At 41.0% G+C, this 21737-nt stretch overlaps 1 protein-coding gene across 14 annotated transcripts in view; it reads left to right on the top strand.

The window, feature by feature from the left end:
• esrrga (estrogen-related receptor gamma a) overlaps positions 1-21737 on the top strand; it is a 123333-nt gene that overhangs the window by 75496 nt on the left and 26100 nt on the right. For 11 of the 14 annotated variants that reach the window (XM_084354280.1, XM_084354279.1, XM_084354285.1 and 8 more), the window contains 3 exons: positions 2662-2790; positions 12578-12688; positions 15332-15514. In XM_084354280.1, coding sequence (XP_084210406.1) covers positions 2662-2790; positions 12578-12688; positions 15332-15514 — 423 coding nt within the window. The remainder of the gene's footprint in view (positions 1-2661; positions 2791-12577; positions 12689-15331; positions 15515-21737) is intronic. The other 3 variants (XM_084354283.1, XM_084354281.1, XM_084354282.1) reach the window with 3 other exon arrangements.

Below are 21737 nucleotides of genomic sequence, written 5' to 3'. Positions count from 1 at the left end.
GGAGGGGAGAAAAGAGGAGAGGAAAAAGGTAGAGGAGGTGTGTATACCAGTTTGAATATAAAAAGAGTTGAAACAAGGAATGAGAGAAAGAGGGGGAAAAGGGGGTGGGTGAATTGGGCACATGGATGTAGGAAGGAATTAGTGGTGTGTGTGTGTGTATGAGTGTGTGCATGTGTGTGTCGCAGCATGGAGGAAGTGGCTCTGGCAGCTGCTGTTTCTGTGGCGTCAGTCCAGCGACACCTGACAACCTGCATCTATCACTCCCTTATTGAGAGAGAGGGATAAAGGGGAGTGAGGAGGAGGGCAAAGTGTGGGAGAGGGAGGGATAAGGCGATGAAATGGGAAGAGGAAGACAGCAAGAGGGACGAAGAAAGGTGGATGAGAGCATGGTAGGGCAAAGGAATGAGTGCAGTGAAAATGGTAGGTGGGGCAAAAGAAAATAAAACAGCTAAACAAATTTAAATATTTGCATGTTTTGATGGAGAACGGCATGTGGTGTCTTGGTGAATCACTGAGCTAAGATATGCCATGTTAACTGCAGGGTGTTGGATTCGAATCTTGCCCAGAAACCTCTGTCACCTTCCCACCTATATATATTTTTTGTTGCTCTCTAGTTAAAACCATCTATTAAAAAGCCAAGGTAGCAAGAAAACAAAATAAATGCGATTGAGAGGTTTAATATCATGACAGGCAAAAACAAAGACTCAGAGTATGGCAGACCAAAAACACACACCATCATTCGTATTACACAGTCTGTACAATGGTGGTCAATTGTCATGCAGCAGGTGGACATACACACACATCTCAAAGGAGATTGCAGGGGATTTGAGCCCCTCATATATCCCCTGCACTCACACCAACACACACGTACAAACTTGCACGTTATACATAGGTGCCTCCAAGAACGTCTCTGCTCTAAGCCCACCCCAGTGCACAATAAGACACATAAAGACAGAAATAAAGACACATCCACACACACATGCACAGAGAGCTGTGGCATTCTGATATAAACCCTTCTTTTCTAATTCCTACCCTATAGCCCCTCTCTAAGGTCTGAGCATACAAAGAGTCTACAGTCACATGACACATACCACATACCAAACCTTTATATGGGCCTGTTGTGTAAGCCAATAGTATCTACCCCCCATTAACATACAACACATACCTTTTATACAAATATACTAGTGTTAAAGTCCACTGCACTTCCAGCTGAGGTAATAATCACTGCTGAGTTGAGGAACTGTAAATTCAACACTTTCTTTTGTGGGTGTCACTTCAGTCAACAAATAAGATTATTATATTATTATAATTACTGCCCATTGCTGCACTCAGCATGTAACACATTTAGCCTTAGTGCTACCAGCCCCATAACTGGCTCTTTACGGCAGTTATCCATTTAGCAGAACTTGCCTGTTTAACACTGAACAAGACCTTTTACTGACCACCCATTAACCAACACAGATTCAGTGTCATTAGCACATTTAGCCTCACTGCTAGGTAAGTGTCTCTCTTAATTGCTGAGCTAATCTGCTCCTCCTGTATCATCAGCATGTAAAGGCTGGGTGTAAGCTAACTAGTCCCATTAGTAGCGTCCATTAGACTGTAAGGGTTCCCCCAGCATTTAGCACATTTAGCCTTTACTTTGACTTAGAAGGCCGATTAATGAGCATCTTGTTACCCATTAAGAAGTGTTGGTGCATTTAGCCCTTTCCCAAGCTAACTAGCCCCCTTAATCAGTCCAGTAATGAGAAAACATCCTCTCAACAGCAGCAGTCAATAGTAATCACTGTTTACTCTGTTTCAGTGGGAGATGCATTGGCTTGCTGGGGTACTGTAGCTGTCAGGTGGGCAAAGGAGGAAGGGAACAAAGGGTTTTCTGGTTCAAATCTCAACACAGTTCATATTACAGATATATAAACCTTTCTGACGAAATAAGCCCATTTGAGCATTTCTGTGACAGTCCAAGCTATCCTAACAAATCCAAAACATGCACAAAATGAGAAAACAAAACAACAGATAGTACATACAAGACAAGATAGATTGTTAGAAAATGGTCTCATTTAGACATATATTTAGATACAGACTTGAAAATTTGCAAAGACAAAGGAAATACAATATTAAAAAAAGAATATGGAGAGGAACAAAAAATAGATATTACTAATGACTTCCACAAAAAATAGAAAATAAACTTTTATTCAAGGTAAAAGTGGTACCTGCGTACAACACACTTAGGTGTCGTTTGTTGCTGCTGGCAAAGGTTGTGAACTTAATAGACTTACATTGGCTAATAATCTCAGCTTCAGCTCTACACCTGAGTGTTACCCTGAGTGAACTGCAGCCAGTCACGCAATCTCAGCTTGCTGTGGCCATGACATATGCACATTTATATCCTTGTAAAACACACATATACATACATGAATACACTACTTTGCTATTTTTTTAAACAAAGTGATCACTTTATGAGATTGCAGCACTCTGTTTTGAGTATCTCCACTATGCCAACAAAGGGCCATCTTTAAGTCAAAGGTCAAGACTGAGGTTGTGAATGTCAATTGGTTTATTTTATTGTGTACACATGTCTGTGCTAGAGAGTATCTGTCTTGATGCATGTAAAATAAAAGTCTCCTTTCTATCTTCCTCCAACATGTCTACATTTTGCAGGCAACATTGAGTACAGCTGTCCAGCCACCAACGAGTGTGAGATCACCAAGAGGAGACGCAAGTCGTGCCAGGCCTGCCGCTTCATGAAGTGTCTGACTGTGGGCATGCTGAGGGAGGGTAAGGGAAAAGGTCTCTTCCTTATCTTTCTCTGTTAACTGTGCTACATGTAGCATTTTAAAGCAAGTGATCCACCAGATTGATCCACCTTGATATACTGTTTTAGAAAACAAAACATTAAAAAATGACTGTAGCTTGGTGTCATTGGTTTATGGTAAATATACCAAGATACACCAAAGTATGACAATGATTTATTAATGTTGAACAATGCTACATGTAACACTTATTAAATATTGTCAATTCTCCTTATATATGCAGTACCGGTGCATTGTGATCTATTTCTATTTGCATCATGTCCCTCTTGTTGCCGTCTCACTTCAATGTCCATCTTACCACTTCTTTTCTACTCATCTCCCCTCCTCTTTTTTATGTCCCTCTTTAGTCTGAAGTCTTATCTCACTGTCTCACTATCTCTTAACATTGATGTATGATGTATTTTTGCTGTTCACTTCCACAATACAAGAGGTACAATGGTTAACAAAGTTACATACAATAGTTTCTGAGGGCCTGTGCACACATAAAGACCCACATCAATACACTGGCTTCATCCTTGTTTCAGTAAATGAGATAAACATAGATATTATGGGGTAATTGCAACAGTCACACTCAGCAGTTGTTCAGTGGCGGAGAAAGGTTTAAAAAAAAAACAAGATATTATGTGCCCTCACACCACTTTGATTAAATACACTCACTCTCTCATTTTCACACTCCGATGTTGCCTCTTCCTCTTCCTCTTCCTCTTTCTCTCCCTCTTGTCTGCCAACCTCTGACCTTTCTACTCCCACTGCACTCCCAACGATGAAAGGAAGGAGAGGAGTGGCAAGGGATGAAGAGGAGGGCTGATAGAGAAGGAGGGGGACATAGTGAGAGGGGGAAGGTGGCAGAAAGCTAAGGGGAAGGAGGGAGGGAGGGAGGAAGGGAGGGAGAAGAGATTGATTTATAGGAGCAGAGGAGAGGGACCAGGGGAGGATGAGAGGCAGGGGGAGGATGGTTGAATGAAGCAGAAAGTGTGTGAGAGAGAGAAAGGAGAAGAGAGGAGGGTCAAGGTTGTAATTGATGGGAGACCTGGCCTACGCCCCCTTCCTTACAGTGGTCAGGGAGCGTGCCTCTGCCGACGCCTGCCAGCCCTCCCTCCCTCCATCCATTCCTGTCTTCATCTCTCCCTCCAATTCTCCCACTCAGTATTATTGTGCTGCTTCTGTTGCTTCTCTTATGCCTTTCATCCATCCATTCTCTCCTTCACCGTCTGTTCTCTCCATCCAGTTGGCACCATGACACTCAAACAGTTTGAGGTGAACAGTAGTAGTAAAAAACAAAAACATTTACATTTTATTAATCTGATTTTGATTTTATTTTTAAATACAACAAAACAGCATGAAATGAACAATTTGTAATTAAAGAAAATCAAACTTAGAGTGCATAAAAATATAACTTTACAGACAAACACAATGACGGGGCTTTATAAAAAAATATTGACTAAAATTACAGTTAAACTTTCTAAATATTAACCTTATACTAGTTGTACTATACTAACAGAAGCCAGGAATTTACATCAGCAGAATTTTTACTAAGCTGGAGCTTACACACACACTCACAGAAAATTCATAAATATCACTGCCTCCACCAGCTCCGGTTTTACTTCACTGTAAAAGCATGCTCATCTCTCTCTGTCTCGTCTGTCTCTCTCTCTTTTTTACACACACACACACACACACACTCCCAACAAGCTGCTGTCGTAGCTTTTGTTCTCCCAGTTGATCTGACATAGGCAGAACCTATGTCTCATCTCCTGTTTTGTCTCGCGTATGTGTGTGTGTGTGGCCACAAGAACACACACACATGTGTAAGTGCATGTATTATTGGCAGCTCCAGCCGTCTCACAGTTCACACAGCTCAGACTGCATCCTCCGTCTGGACACAGAAATAACATCGCCCCTGTCGATAAACTCCAAACAAAACTGTCATTTGCAAAAGAATATTTTTTAGTAATCGTTTTCTTTTAAAGTCCTACTTTAAAATACATGTATAAGGGTTGGGTTTGGTTTTTCCACTCAGCCAATAACAGACCAGAACTATACCTGCCTTTTGGTGCTGCTGCGTCTCTGCTCCATGCACATACATCATGCACACACACAAACATGCACACACTCCTAGGACCACACATATATACATCAACATGACAGACCAGAGCCACCCCATTTGTTGTGCAGGGTGTGAATTTAATACAAGGGGTCCTGCTCTACATATGAATAAGGGTCATTTGGAAAATTGATACATCCATTTTCTTATATTTTTCTCATTTTCACTCTTTTTGAGCTACATGTAAGACATTTGAAAAAGAAAAAGTAACAAATAAGCTAAATCTATCCCTTCACCAAATATAACTTTAAACATACCCTTAATTTATAATTCCAAAATAAAAACTCCCCAACACAATCAGGATTTTTTTTAACCAATTAGCTACCATATGAAATATTTATGTTTCATTTTCCAAACCTTATGGAAAATGAACCTTAGGATTATTTTCTTTTGTTTAGAATGCCATTTTTCTACTACCTGATTAAACATTTTATCACTCTCAACCAACAGTCCTTTGCCCACAACAACATTTAAGAACATTGTCTGCTGTGTTTCATGCCGCCCTTCTGGGTGGAAGCATCGTTGCAGCAGAATTGCATAGATGATAACGGTAAGTGGCTAGATCAGTTAGCATCAGAGCTAACTCTGGTTGTCAGGGGCTAGCTCACGGGAGAAAGGTGAAGATAAATTGGTAAGGGTGGAGTGGGAGTGGGGTGGAGGTGCTGTGTGTGTGTTTGTGTATCTATGTGAGTGTGAGTGTGTGTGTGAGTGTAGATGCTATAGTTTACCCCTTAGGGCAAGATCTGCCTCAAATTAGCTTTGTCGCCCTGGGAGACAGACAGGGTGAGATGAAGAGCAAGTGAGGCAGCAAGGAAAAGTGTGTGTGTGAGAAAGAGAGAGAGAGAGTGGAGGACAAGAGGCCAGAGGGTCAGTAAACCAACTCGGAGTGGAGCCTTTTCTTTGCATGTTCTCTTAACCACACACCTGATAATGTAAATACACACACACAGCCCTGTCTTTGTGGAATATTGAATGTTTCTCACCCAGAGAGGAAAAGAGGAAAGAAGTAAACGAGCAGGGGGTAAACTGAAGGAATGAATGAACATGGGGCACCCACCCACCAATATGTAGCAGCTAATTTCTGGAGCGAGGCAATTAAAAGGCCTGACTATATTATGAGAACTTTCCCTCTGGCAATGGCTGTCTGTCCATTTTTAATGAGGTCATAATGATGCGTCAGCTGAAGACCGAAAGGTCAAAGGGGCGGGTCTTGAATCTGCATAGAGAGAGGGGAGTGAAAGAACAGGGGTATTGTTGCAAGTAAAAGATTTTATGGAAAATAAAGAAACAAGCGAAGGTTTAGACCATTTTCTAACAAGTGCTATCCAGAAAAAGTACATTTTAATTCAATTGTATTTATGTGTGGCAGAGCAAGACAGACGTAATGCATTCAAATTCAGCACTAATGCGTAGAATTGTCATGAACAGAATACAAAACACAGATCAGACATTTGAACATGAAAGGCTTGGCAGAGGCACACAGCCCAGGAGCCAGCAATATTCAGTATGCATGTATATTGTACATATGGTCTTATTGACAGATTTGCTCCCTTACAACATGACAGCTTTGATGATGGCACGTCTGATGAATCATGGTTAAACAGACAGAATGTGTTGAATCCACAAACCAAAGCCTCCATCTCTGTATTGCTGTTAACGGCCAGCTGGATTCAGATGGTAGACTACTAGAGAGACGAGTCCACGGACTGCAAATATAAACCTTGGCACTCTGCCCCATACATGCACACATACACACACACAAACACACACACACACTAACAGCTCGTGCCAACTTTGGCCGTGCTCCCGCGGCCTCTAAGACCTAATGAGTGAGATCGGGTGGAAGGCCCCAGTCTGTGTGAGCGTTGATGCTCATGTGTGTGTTTGGTGTGCACATACAGCTGGTAGTGTGCGTCACAACTCTCTTCATAGCTCAACAATCCTGACTGCTGCTATCCAATCTCATTGCTGCACACACATGCAGTCGCGCAAAACCCACAAAGACAATTTGTCTCTCATAAAGGAAACATTTCATGAAAGATGTCAGTGATTAAAAAGAGAGATGATGAAATGACCAGGAAAACATCGTTTTTGGGACAAAAGATGGGATAACAAGAAGAAAGGAGGAAAGAATGAAAGTAGAGGAGGGGAGAGGGACAAGAGGAGAGGACGAGGAAACAGAGGAGGGAAGCGCCAGACAACTGGTGGCGTCTGGTGTTCCCCCCCATGGGAAACTTGTAGCTAAATCTGGCCCTGTAGCGTCTGTCCTGAGCGACTGTGTGTGAGTGTTTGTGTGTGTGAGTGGCATCTGGTTGCATCTCAGCTAAAAAGGAGTGATAATGGGAATACTGTGAGAGATCTGCCTAAGTGGTCCACTCTTTTTCTTGAGAGGACACAAGATGTGGTAGGAAGACTGTTTGAGAATAATAGAGCTGCAACTGACAGTGATTTTCATTGTCAATGAATCTGTTTATTATTTTCTTGATTAATCAATTAGTTGTTTGGTCTATAACATGTTAAAAATGTCATCAGTGTTTCCTAAAGCTCAAGATTACACCCCTCAAATGTCTTGTTTTGTCCACATACCAAGTAAAACTACCAAAATAATTTCACATTTAAGAAGCTGGAATTTCGACTTACATATGTGTAGTATAAACATAAAGTAATAAGAATATAAAGTGAAGCATTGAGTGTAAAATAACCTCATCTCAGAAATGTTTTATGTACCGTCGTTGTATAAATGTGTCGGTGTATTTCATAAAAATAAAACAAAAAGGGCCATTAATGTGGAAAAGGCAACATTTATATAGGGACCTCACACGGTCTCACACACATGCCCACATTCACACAAATACACACACATATTCACACACCAGTGACAGCCACCTGCCCGCTGCCTCAGGCAGTGCTGTTCTGATCTGTTCTGGTCTAAACAAACGTCACTGCATGACACTACACACACTTTCACTCCTCTTCACCTCCCCTCCACCCCTCTCTCATGCTCTCTTTATTTTTCTTCCCTTCTTTAAGCTCTGTTGTGTCAATTTTTTTTAACAAAATAATCAGTATTCTAATATTCCGGTAGCTATATGCACATATATTTCTTTATCTTGTTATTTCTAATTCTTCCTCACATGCAGACACACACACTAGATTTAAATGGGTCTGTTGTCTCACCCAATCTACTCGCCCATCAGTTCTTAAACCCACATAGGAAAACCTTTTATGTTATTACATCAACACTGTGGTTTAACACACACACTCACAAATACACACACACACAGGAACCATAAGGTGATAACCTGGTCTGACGTGGAAGAGAGACTTCAACCCTGTTACAACTTCAATTACCATAAAACTCCCTCTCTCGTCTCCTCTCCCTCTTGGTGTTTCCTCGTCTCTGCCTCTTTAAATGCTCTCTTCCTCTTGTGCTCTTTTGTCATCCCTCTTTCTCTTTGCTGTGATCAACTGAAATCAATCATTTTATTTGTCTACCTACTCCTCTCGCCACTCTATCCTTCACTCCCATTCTCGCCCTCTTTCATTCTCTCACTCTCTTATCATATCATTGACCATCTGAAATCAATCCATTTTCTGTCTTTTCTCTCTTTTCCTTTCCCTCTTTTCCTCTCTCTTCTGCCTTTTTCTTCCCATGCTTGCCGCTTCTCTCTTCAAAAGCACTTAGGTGTCAAAGGCATTTCACTCGCAATCCCTCAACTGTTCAAACACACACACATACGCTGACACAGAGTGACGCCAGTGCGGTGTAAAATCTATGCTGATGTGATCAGTGCAGATCTTGCTATTGACAGGCAGCAATATTCCCACGATAGGAATGATTCACCTTCATCACTGTCACTGTGTGTGTGTGTACGTGTGTGTGCAGTATATGACAAAATTGGTGAACAGGTAAAAAATAAAAGGTATTATTAGTTACATGGTATCAAATACAGTTCACACACACTCTGCTCTGTATTAGTGAAGCAGTGGACTGAGTAGAGGTGTACTGTTGGTTGACATAATAATTAAAGCATATAATTAAGGCGTGTAACCTCTGTGGACTTCTCTCTGTTCTTTTCTTTCACGGACCTTTCATTTTCTCTCATTATTCTACTCCTATCTCATTTCCTTTTTTTTAGCCCTCACTTCATCCCTCCTTTTCTCTCTCATTTCATTTTTTCCTCATTCTCCTTTCTTCTTTTGTTTACTAGCCCATCCATTACTTACCCCTCCTCTTCTCTTCATATTTCACAACCTATGCTCTGCTCCTCTCGCCTCTGATCTTTTTTTCTCCACTTTCTTTTTTCATAATCTTCCATTCATGCTTTTTTTATCATTTTTTATCTAAATTTTATTTCTTTTATCCCGACTTTTATTCCATTTCTTACCCATTCCCTGTTCAATTATTCTGTTCTGGCCACCATTTTTTATTTTTTCTGATCCTTACATTTCCTCTCCCCTGACCCTCTTCCTCTCCTCTCCCCTCTTCATTCCTTCCCTCCTCTCCTCTCTCGCCCATTCTTTATGATTTGAAGGCTCATTTGTTAAGAGGAGGTAGAGCACTCTCACTCTCCCCCCTAGCCTCCTCCTGTCTCTTTTTTGTGGGCTTTGGAAATATAATTTTCAATTTTTAATTTGATTCATTTAGATTTGATCATTAATCAGTGCTGAGAGAGAGTTAATTTGGTGGAAAATAGATGAGGTAGTTAGAGAGGGCTCTTTATAAAGTGAGCTCAGCACAGTGCTGGGTCTTTTAGGTATAAGAAAAAGAGAAAGAGAAAAATTGAGAGTCTGCATGTGAGAGTTTGTGTGTCATAGGAATAGTGTGCATGCAATAGAAAGTGATGTGAGAAAAACTGAGTCCAGATTGATTTGTGTGTGAATTTAGAGTAAATAAAAATATAGCTGAGCAGGCTGTCAGCATCTACCAATCTCAATGTTGTACTTTGTAAAGACACAATGCTGCCCTAACCAGGTAGACAGTAGCTGTAGATGCTTGCACTGCATCATGTAACTGCTCCCATTGGTAACATTCTGTTTTGATGCCATGCTGCCTTCGTAAATGAGCGGCCAGGTTGTCGAGGCAGGCCGAATATTTGATGGTGCCATGCATGTCTTGCATATTACAGTGACTTAAAGTAGGTATGTGATTGGGTGACTTAGAAGGAGGTGTATCATAAATAGATGGACAAGTGAAACCACAGTATGACATCAGATTCAAAGAAGTTTGCTTTTTGACATCAGCATCGACTTTTCATTAATGTGTCATTGAATTGAATTTGAATCTGTGGTTTGATTATAGTATGTAGCCATATTACTGAGAGACATTTAGTGTTTACTCGTCCTCCCCATCCATGCATCCACCTTTTCCCTTCTTTCTGCCACCCTCTACCTTTTTTTTTTCTTTTTTTTTTCTTTTTTTTATCTCTGATACTTTCTGCTTTTTTCTCCCTCTCCCTTTCCTTTTCTGACCAGCCACTGACCCAGGTAGTGACTGAGCAAGCTGCTTGTCGGGGCTTACCCAAACACAACATGGGGGTGTGGGTTAGAGAAACATAGACATTGTGTGAATGTGTGTGTGTGTGTGTGTGTGTGTGTGTGTGTGTGTGTGTGTGTGTGTGTGTGTGTGTGTGTGTGTGTGTCTGTGTGTGTGTGTGTGTGTGTGTGAAAGAAAGCACAGAGTAGGTGTGTGAGTGGTTTTGTACCCCCTGGTGTTAAGAGTTTCTTGACCGTTTGCTGACACTGCCTCCCCCCCACTGTACCTGGACTGTCAGCCCTTCTGTCTACCTATTCCTGTCTACAGTACACACACACACACACACACACACACACACACACACACACACACACAGATGCATGTCATGTTCAGTTCACTGGCTTGGCTGCTGTCTGGGCTAGTTAGAGGTTTCCAAATGACTAAATTTCCATAGAAAAAATTAGTACACTCACATGCTTTGAATAAAAGTGGCCACCAACATGTGTACTCACAAATACAACAGGGGAACACATGCACTAACAAATGCCGACTAATGCACAAACATGCTCCCTGACATTTTTTTTTTCTTTTCTGCCAATAGAAAGTCTCTAAGTTAAAGTCTCTAAGGTGTGTTGTCTTGGTCATGGTCAGCACATTTTTCAAAGGATTTAAATCTCTGTGTGTTAGCAAATCTCTCTCTCTTCTGCTCTCTCACTGCTATTCTCTCTCTGTCTATACATTTCAATCAAATCGGACTGTTTTAAATGCAATGTGCATCTCAGAAAACCTTTCAAATCAGTGGCACTGTTGGAGTTTAAAGCACTATATAGGCATTGCATTAATATTGTTTTTGGTTTAATTTTATATAAGAACAGTATAATAATTAGAACAGGTTTGAATTGCTGTCAGTAACTGACCTTATTGTCAACAGCATTTCAAAAGTAAGACTTTGTTTTGCAGACTGTTTAACCAACATCATTGAGATTGCTCTGCAGTTGTCTCACACTTGCTCAGTGACTTCTTGGCCATCCAGAAAATGTGCATCCTTAGTTAAATATTTCCAATCCCAGTAGCTTTAAATCTTCTATAACAACTTTAGTATCTATCTTAGATCACTCGCTCACTTGTGTTAAATGGCTTTTTTTCCCTACGTCATCTATTTGCAGATGTTGTTCTTGATTTCTGTTGAGTGTTAGTGGCTTTCACTGGTTGTGTGAACGTCCCATTTCTCTTGGACTTACAATGAAACTACTGTTGCTCCTGCCAGAAATATGGAATTAATTCTGAATGCTAGGTGCTTTATTGCTGAGATAGATAACCCTGATTACAATAAATGAGCAATTCAAACAGCTGTAATTTACATGTTATGGTTAACATATGGTAGACCTGAACACTAGTTGACAAAGAGTAGCATTAAATATTATTTCATTTATTGTACAAGAAAATTAAAAGAGAATTAAAGAAGTAATAGAGACACAGCTTGGATCTCTCTCTGCAGCAATTCTGCAAAACCATTTTGCATCCCTTCCACAATCAAAAACTAGTGTTAGTTTGAAACATTTGATCTCCCTTTCAGATTCCTCCTCTCCTTTCCTCTCCTCTCCTCCTCCAGGGCACATGACACCTCTGTCTTCCTTATCCATCTTTAAGTGGTAACCACGGTAACATCCAATCCCCGGAGAGATAGGCCTAATTAAATTAGGACTCCTTTGTGTCAATTAATTAACGAGACAGAGAGAGAGAGAGAGACAGAGATTGGGCAAGAGACAGGAAAAGAGTGAATCAGAAAGCCAGAGAGACAACATGAGAGAGAGAGAGAGAGAGAGAGAGAGAGGCCTTTTACTCAAATGGTGTCTCTATAAATTAATCTTGTTGTAGAATAAAAGAGGCAAGCCAGTTTAGCAAGCTTGACAATAGCATAAAAGTGCCTGTATGCATAACAGACACACTAACATGCACGCACTGCAGAAACAGCACAGTTATCACCACTTCACACCCAGACCTCCACTCCTTTTCACCCCCTCCCTCCCTTCTTTTCTCTCTCTTGCTATATTTCTTGCATACTAGCAGATTTGTTACTTTTCTTGTCTCTTGTTAAGTAGTCAAAAAGTCTGTCGTTGTTTTTATCATGAAGCCAGTGTCGTGCACAGTGTATTGATACACTTCCTCTGTCATTTCCTACAGGTGTTCGTCTGGATAGGGTTCGTGGTGGGAGACAGAAGTATAAACGCCGGATAGATGCAGACAACAGTCCATACCTGAACCCACAGCTGGCTCTGCCCCCCAAGAAGCCATGTAAGAACAGACACGCACACAAACTCATAAACTCTGACTGGTAACAGTACATGTAACATCCTTGTTCTCTCTGAGGTCGAGCAATGATTGAAGGGCATTTTATGGACAGCTAAAATATACAGAAAAAATTTCAATCTAGTATATTGTCTCACTAAGTTTAGGCAATGTTCATGTAAAAGGCAGGAGACCAGAAGTACAAGGAACTGCCACTCCATTAGTTTCTATCCTAATGGAGACAGTTGGACAGTAAAACACTGTAACACACACACACACACACACACAGATGCATAAATAGACACAGGATAGTGAGAAGCCCATCTGTTTGAGGCCAAGTTTATCTCCCTGTCTCTACTGCTACCAGTTTGGGGTCATAACATTTTATATGTGTAATATTTCACTATAAAGGTTTTCATTTAGCTCCGGCTGGATTGGCTGCGTTTTTTAAAGAACAAAACCAACGCCAAAGCCTGATGATTGAAAAATTAACAAGGGAGGGAGTGAGTGAGAGTGACAGAGACAGGTGGAGACAGAGAGAGAGACTGAACCTAACTGAGAGGGTTTCTCAGAGAGAGAGCGAGAGAAAGGAGGGGAGGGAGGGAGAGAGAGGAAGGGAGGGGGCCAGCCAAAACCCTAATCCGGATTAAATCCAATCTGGCAACCACATCAAACTAGAGTTAGCTCTTTAGCTAACCGTCTGCTCGCACACACAACACACACACACATGCAGTGCAGATTGAGCAGTGTTTAGCAGCTTGGTCCCCAAAGCCCATTTTGCTTAAAGCTGGAGCATATTCTGCTTTAGGCCAATATGCTGAATGGCTGCACGGCAGCTTACCAGGACTTCTGCACTACTAATCATTGAAATGATGGGATAATATGACTGTGTGTACAGTGTGTCTGTTTATACACTATAATGCACGTGTTTGCATACACACAGCATGTATGTGTGCTCCAGGTAACTGAATATCTTCACTGATGGGCTGTAGACCAATTTTACCTAAACTGGTAAAGTTTTATTTTAGTCTTCAGTCCTGTTATTATTCAGGCTATATTCCATAGTGTTATGATTTATAGTTGTATTTTTTCAATAATTTATGTATGAATAAAAATCTCTGTCTGACCTAAAAACAAACCTTCATTCGAAAAACAAAAAATATTGTGTTGATATAGACTTCCTAGGTCTCTCTTGTTCTTTTCCTCTCACACACAGTCAATACACACAAAAAATCTTTCTGTCCCTCTGTCTCTCTCTCAGATACACGCACACAGCCTATCTATCTGTAGCCCAATCCCTAGCCTCAGCGTCCCCATTGATTGTGTGAGAACAGAACAATAGCCCAGGGTTTGGAAATGGGCTTCCATTGATTCTAATTAGGGAAACATTAAATAAGATTTACCCACAGATACTGCAGTGTGACTGGGATTGGTTTGGCTCAAACGACCCCGGAGCTGGGGCGAGAGGGAAGAGGATAGGAAGAATATATATATATATATATATATATAAGTGTGTGTTTGTATGTGTGTGTAACAGAATTGGGGGCGGAGAGTGTTAAATCAATACACAACTCATCCCCCCCAACTCTGTTTCACTCCCTCTTGCTGTTTATCTCTATCTAGCTGTCGCTCTCTCGACTCTTCCTGTCTGTCTTTTACAATCTGTCCACGGCTCTATTTCTACCTGTCTGTCTTCTCACATTTTTTTTTCTTTGCTTATTTCTCTGTATCCCTCTTTCACTCAATCCCTCACTCCTCTCTTGCTCCTCTATCCTCTGTTATTATTCCCATGCTTGATTAGTCAGTGGATTAATTTGGAAGCAGGGTATCAGTCTGTTACTAATGGGCCATAGAGATCTCATCACCACATGTCACCATTACCAGCTGAGCTGTTTGGCTTTCAGTATTATCTTTCCCCTTCTGTATGTATCAGCGAAGCTTCTTAAAGGCTGTGATGCAAAAGACATCGTTTTGGGCAGCCCTGAATCACACACAGCAATCGCCTTTAATAGGCACGTTGAAGCATCTCCTGAACTGGAAACGTTTCAAAAAATGTTTGATCTCTTGTCAAGTGCTTTTTCATCTTTAGTCCTGCCAAATTAGTTGAATCAAATCAATTATCCTGCTTGATTGTTGAAAAATTCCACAGGACATGTAGGAATCACAATGTAGTCAAGCACCCTCTTATTTAATTTTGTTTGTCATATGAAACAAACTGACTATTTTATCCTCCTGTATGTTATATACTGTATAAAGTAATATGACACTGTAAAAATTCACTTTTCCGATAATCAAATTCGGCTTTTACACTTGCATACATTACTTTTCATGTTTGTTTGTTTTTTAAGAAATAGTGTTGTTTGAATTTTAAAGGTTTAATTACATTTTAAGATTATAGGAGTATACTGAAATGTATTGTGTATGGATTTGATAAAACATTTCTTTGGTCATGTCAGCTGCTTCTTTGCTACTTGGGGAAATAACTTCTAGACATATGTGTTATCTATCAAGCCATGTTATGAGGGACTTTGCATATGACCTTTCACATTGTAGCACCGGATTGGTGTGGAACAGCTTGTAGCCTAATACAGCAAAAATTCACCATCTCTCTGTCTCTGTGTCTTTCTCCTTGTCTGGTGGTCATGTCAGTTGCCTTTGGCTGCCTTGCAGATAACAAAATCGTCTCTCACCTGCTGGTGGCCGAGCCAGAGAAGATTTATGCCATGCCTGACCCAACAGTACCAGACAGTGACATCAAGGCCCTGACTACGCTGTGTGACCTGGCGGACAGAGAGCTGGTTGTGAACATCGGCTGGGCCAAACATATCCCAGGTAGGAAAAATATAAAACTGCTGAACTCTGACTTTCACGCTGAACCTAAGCTGACTCCATGTTGTGACTCTCAAACACACACATATGTACATCCATACATTTTTTTTTTTTTCCAATTCCAGGGTATAGGAGATTTCATACACATACACACACACGTGTGTACAGGATAGACACACATACACACATGCTGTGTGAATTGGCAGAGAGAGTACATGGTCAGAATCAGCTGCTCCAGATGCAGTTCAAGCAGACTTACATACATACAAGTATACCAGGTGCTTAAGTCTGACCTTTCACCCTAATCACCCTAATCCGTGCACTCAGACAATTTGAACTTTTGACTTCTCCAACTGACCAACCAAATGCCCTCATGGGTTCTCTCACCTTCCCACACAAACATACACACAGAAATTATTACGTAAACTATGAACCAAACAGTCCAATCCCTTCACCTTGGACCTTCTGAGTGCACCTGCAGTGACTGTACCATATATATGACAAAGTCCTTTGAAACCACAGCTTTACTCTACTGGTGCACAGTGTGTATGGGCATTAACAGTCACAGCCACAAAAATAACAAAAAAGAATTAAAAAAAAGAATAATATGAATTAAAAGCTCTACCTAACCAGGTTCTGTTAGACTATTGCATAATGTAAAGAGTAAGATTTTTTTTTCGTCTCTGGTTTGGTTTGTTTTGGAGGGTTTTGTATACAGTTGAACATGATGTCTGTTTTAGCCTCTAGCGCATCAGTGTCCCTATACAGGTTTATCAGTAAAATGGAGGAATCTAGTCTAATCTGCTTAAACTAACTCGTTTAATCTGTTCAGAATTGGTTTTGGACAACATGATAAGAAAATTGAAATAATGGCAGACACAGAAATGGGCCAAAAATGAATAAATAAGAAAAAAACAAAGTGAGGAGGGAGTAAGATTGATAATGAGGAATGAATGCTAAAATGAACATGAAGACGAGGATCGAGATGTAGGAGAGGAAGAGATGAAAGCTATAATCTGGTTTAGTGAGGGAGCCTACTGTGACAGCAGTGAGGAGGGAAGAGCAGTGTCTCAGATTAACACAGATTAGCACAAAGATTAGTCCCATTGTCGACTGGAAATATGGTTATAGAATAGAATAGAAGAGAAGAGAATAGAATAGAAGAGAATAGAATTACCCCCTGCTGCCACTGCTCAAACAGTATAGGCGGTTGTAAGAGTATGAGGGGAAACACCAGATTAGAAGCATAAATACCATTCAGTCACGCTGCATAAATCTATAACAATAAAGTAAATGCCGTTGGATAACAGGGTTTCCAAATGATATATATTATATCTTATCAATACATGTGGAAACAACAGAGAGAAAAACAGAGATGAGGGGAGAGGAGGAGAGATGGGAATATACATTGCTTCTTGTTAGTGTATTGATCTATGTGCTGCTATATGGACAGTAAGCAGACATATATATTGATCCATATACCAAGTATAGCTCTCTTCATATTTATTTTTTCTCTTTCAAAACAACATATAGCCTCAATCCAATACTATCTCCATTCCTCTAATCTCCCCGTCCCGCGTTTTACTCTTTTAATCCATTTATCTCTCTCTGCTACCCTCTCTGTCTCTCTCTCCATACCTCTGGGATGCACCCATACTGTATATAACATACATACACAAAAATAACTCACAGGCATACACAAACATACACACTAACATACACATGATGTATATTTAATGTTTTGTTTTGCACTGGGCCTGCCGTTTTCTCTGCTCACTACTTTTACAAGTGAATGGACTGAGTTAGCCAGGTTATGTCCTGAGCTGAGTGCGTGTGTGTGTGTGCGTGCGAGTGTGTGTGCAGCTTTTTGTGTGAAGGGAGCGAAGCGCAACGATTGCTTGGCGGAGGAGAGAAGATGGCGTGATTAGATGAACGAGAAAGGCAATCCACTGCTCACAGAGAGAGATAGAACTCTTCATCTTCCAAGTGTGTGTGTGCGTGTTTGGTGTGTGTGGCGTGGACACTTTATGAAATCCTCATTGTTTACAACACTGAACACTGATCTAATACTCGCTCTCTCTCACACACACACACACACTCACACACATACATGTACACACAGAAAGTGATCTACTGTTCACTCAGGGTGCAGAGGATTGTCAAAAAGAAATACGCCTTCTCAACATTCTTTATCAGACTCTTACGCAAACATACACACACGCACAGACACACACACATAAAGGCAAACAAAACAGTTTGAGTCCACAATGACTTAAGTCCTGATTAGAATAGAAAAGAATAGATCCGTTAACCTTTTTGGAGCCGTCTTGTTCCACATCTTGTCAAGTGTGTGTGTGTGTGTGTGTGTGTGTGTGTGTGTGTGTGTGTGTGTGTGTGAGACACTGTGCGAGTGTACATGTTAACACACACACAAGCACACGTCTTTGCTCGCCATGGTACAGTAATTTTTTTAATCAAATTGATGGAGAGAGACAGAGAAACAAAGAGGAAAAAAGACAGAGGTAGAGAGAAGAGAGGTGAAGCCAATTTATGCTTCATGATATGGCTACGCAGCGCTGCATACACACACACACACTCACACACACATACGCACGTACACGCACGCACAGGCTGCTAACAGTGGTAACAACGTGTCAAGGCGAGCGCCAGGCAGCTAATTTGAAGTCATTAGATGTCTGCCGTACTGGCAACAATTTGTTACGCTCACACACGCGCAAACACACACACAAAAACACATCACATACACACACTGAGTTAAGAGCCGTCTGCGGATAGCGAGGAGGCTAAATTGTAAACTAATTTAAACATCACTCAGTGTTAGAGAGGCTGCCTGCAAGACAGGCCCCCGGATAACAAGGCTAGGGTACGGGTGTGTGTGTCTGTGCCTGTGTGTGTGTGTGTGTGTGTTTCTCTGTGTGTGTTGCTAGTTGTGTTTGACACACAGACTTGCCCAACCTTAGAGACTTGTGACAACACACACCCGTATCTCTTTGATTGGTTCTTTTATTCTAAAGCTCCGTGTGTATGTGTGTGTGCACGCTCATTTCCATACTGATATGGCCTATATGCAAACATTTGATATGTCATTAGGAGAGCAAAATGAGGTTTTAGACACTGTGTGTGTCTCTAGTTTCCCACAAGGAATGGGACACTATCACGCACGTGCAACTCACACATTCACGTGTGTGTCAAAGAGAGATCAAATGCACACACACACATAAAAATAAGCAAATATTAGAAGTCTTTTGCTGATTCAAACTGTGGCCATCGCGTAGGCGAGTGGCCCCAGACATACACACAAGTTTGCACACTAAGAGTTTAAATTATACAAGCCGAATACTGTCACACTCAAATTGTGGGTATGTGGAAATATCGTAGGAGTTGTTATTCAAAGGCCACGAAAGGCTTTGGCGTCCAATAATATGGATTAGTGAAGAGAAGATCTCATTTTAATAGCTCTCAAAGAGACAACTCGAGTGGCATATTAGACTGCATGTCATCGTCAAGTGTGTGTGTGTGTGTGTGTGTGTTGAAGGAGGAACGAGGAGCAGTCAGGTAAGAGGAGAACAGCAAATATTTAAACAGGAGCGAATGAGAGAGTGAATTAAAAGAAAGAAAGGCCATTCAAAATGAGCCATTTATCTGTCTGTAGAATTAGTCTTTTCATCCTCTTTTCTGTTCTCTCACTCCCTCATCCTCTCTCTGTCTCTCTCTCTCTCTTACTCTTACTCTCTCTCTCTCTATAATAACTAAATGACTACTAGGCAGTCATGCCAGCAGCTCTTATCTAGACTCGTGGACACAAAAGGGAAAGACAGACAGGCGAGCACTTGACTTGACGAAAGAGCAAGGAACGAACAAATGAATGAATCAACGAACGAGAGCCAGAACCTATAACACAGTCTATTTTACCAGAACCAGGGGCCTTGCCATTAGTGGTTTTTTACAACCCCCTCCCCCATTCTTTCTTTATTCAAGAGAGAAATTGCTCTCGGGCCGCCCCCCACTGCCCTTCCACTATTCTCTTGCTTCCCTATCTCCTCTTACTTGCTCTTTCTTTTCTTACAGTCTTTCTCCCTCTCTTCCTTTCGTTCCCCTTTCAATTTTGACACTCAGGATAAGCAGTCTATGTGTCTGCAGTATGATTGAGCTGTAAAAATAGGGGAAGGGAGGTGGAGGGGGGTTGCTGTCGGTCTATTCATTTAATCGGCCTTATGGAGATATGGGAGAAGAGGTTTGGGTGGTGGTGGTGATGATGGGACAGTAGACGAGGACAGAAATCCTATCTTTCTGTCTCATTCAGTCATTTATTGGTCTGTGTCTTTATAATTTCTTTATTCCTCTAACTCCTTGTTTGGATTTAGGGATGAGGATGGGTGTTGAAATACCCCATGGTGTTGCTGAAACATGATTGAGGTCTTTGTCTGGATGATTGGTAGCCTCTGTGTCATGTCAATGACGGTGAATGTTAGCACAATTCCATAAACTCTGACACATGCTGCCACCAAGACGATGTTGCTTCTCCTCTGCCTTTGTCGTGGGATGAAGATGGTAAACATGCTGAAAAAGTGTTTCTACAGTTTTGTTCTAGCCTTGCTTTGAACAGCCATCTTCCTCAATTAACTTTAAAGGTCTTTCAAGATGGCCAATTCTCCAAGAGACTCACCGCCGAAGAGTAATCATTGTCTAAAAATTAAAGTCATTATGATGTAGGAAACCTTTATTTTATAATGACTTTGGTTCAGAGAGTATAATAAGACATGCTCAGAGTTCCTCACTAGCCAGCAGGAAACCACAACTAATACAACTGGAAACTTCACTGTTATTAAATGTTACCTGTGGTATTCCTCAAGGCTCAATAATCGGTCCCATTCTCTTTTTCTTTTTTCTGGATGTTATGGTATGAGTATAGTACATATTGACAGAGCTCATTCCACACCCTTTCACAGTTAGCACCATGAGCTCTGCTTTTTTTCATTCTGCACAAGAGTAATGCTGTATTTGTAGACTGTATTTTCAAAAATAAAGAAATAAATGTTGTGTTCTTAACAATTTTTTTTTTTCTTTTACTTTACTATTTTATAGTTATGTTCTACTGTTTTATTTAACATTGACAGTTGTGTTCAAATTATCTCTAATAATATATACAAAAGAAAAACAGCACTCCCATCAAACTGTTTATTCTTGCCACACGGATGTTTCGGGCAAGACGCCCTTCTTCAGCGTGTATTCTGGCAAATTCCTCTAATATTATATCCCTTAATCTATGTGTGATGAAACATGAGCGTGGGGAATAGGACAAAGGAGAATGGAAAACTGAAGAGGTTTAAAATCAAACATACAAGGTGGAATGAAGGGAAGGAAAGTGTAAGAGGGAGGAGAATAAAAAGCAGGGAGGTCACATACATTACTGCAGTATAAAGTAGATACTCCCAAAGAGCCTTTAACACAATGCTATTCTGACCCGATGGCTAAATATCCCCCACCTCTTCAACCTCTCTTGTGACCTCTCTTTTTCTCGCTCTCTACTTCTGTCTCTTTCTGGCTCTCCCTCCTTTTCTCCCTCTCTCTGACCTGACCTCCCACCCTCTCTCTCCATGGTATCCTTAACCTCTTCATTATCAAGTCAACCTCATCTCTCAACCCCTTTTTCCCACCCACGCCTCCCACCTCTCCTCTTTTCTCATCAGACCAGCCAGCCATCGTTTTTTTTCATAGGTTCTGTCTGTCGACATGTCTCTACAGATAAGGCATTAGATCATGAAACAGTATGATCGATTGCTCATCGATTCGATCATTGAAATATGCCTTCATTGGGACATAACAGCAAACTCAGTGAAGCACCTAATAAGCAAAGCCCTCCCAAATCTTTACCTCTGCTGTTGTTCTGCTGTGTGCTTTCTCTTTAGGTCACGTTATAAATGGTTTTCACTTAGAGATTTAGCCAGCCAGTCGAGCAGACTGCCAGACAGTCAGTCAGTTAGTTAGCCAATCAGTCAGTCAAGTAACTACACAGCCAGTCAATCAGCCAGAAAGACACCCAGTCAGTCAGCAAATATTGATTAATAGAAGTGTCTTGCTCCTTTTAGCAAATCAAATGTTGAGTCTCAGCAGCCAAGGGGAACCTCTACATGCATGCGCGCACACACACACACACACACTCATGCACACATATACACATGGATACACACATCTTTGACTTTGA

Source organism: Pagrus pagrus (assembly GCF_965226575.1).
Source record: "Pagrus pagrus genome assembly, chromosome: 1".
In the NCBI taxonomy this organism is placed as follows: Eukaryota; Metazoa; Chordata; class Actinopteri; order Spariformes; family Sparidae; genus Pagrus; species Pagrus pagrus.
This window is presented reverse-complemented; position numbering and strand designations above follow the sequence as displayed.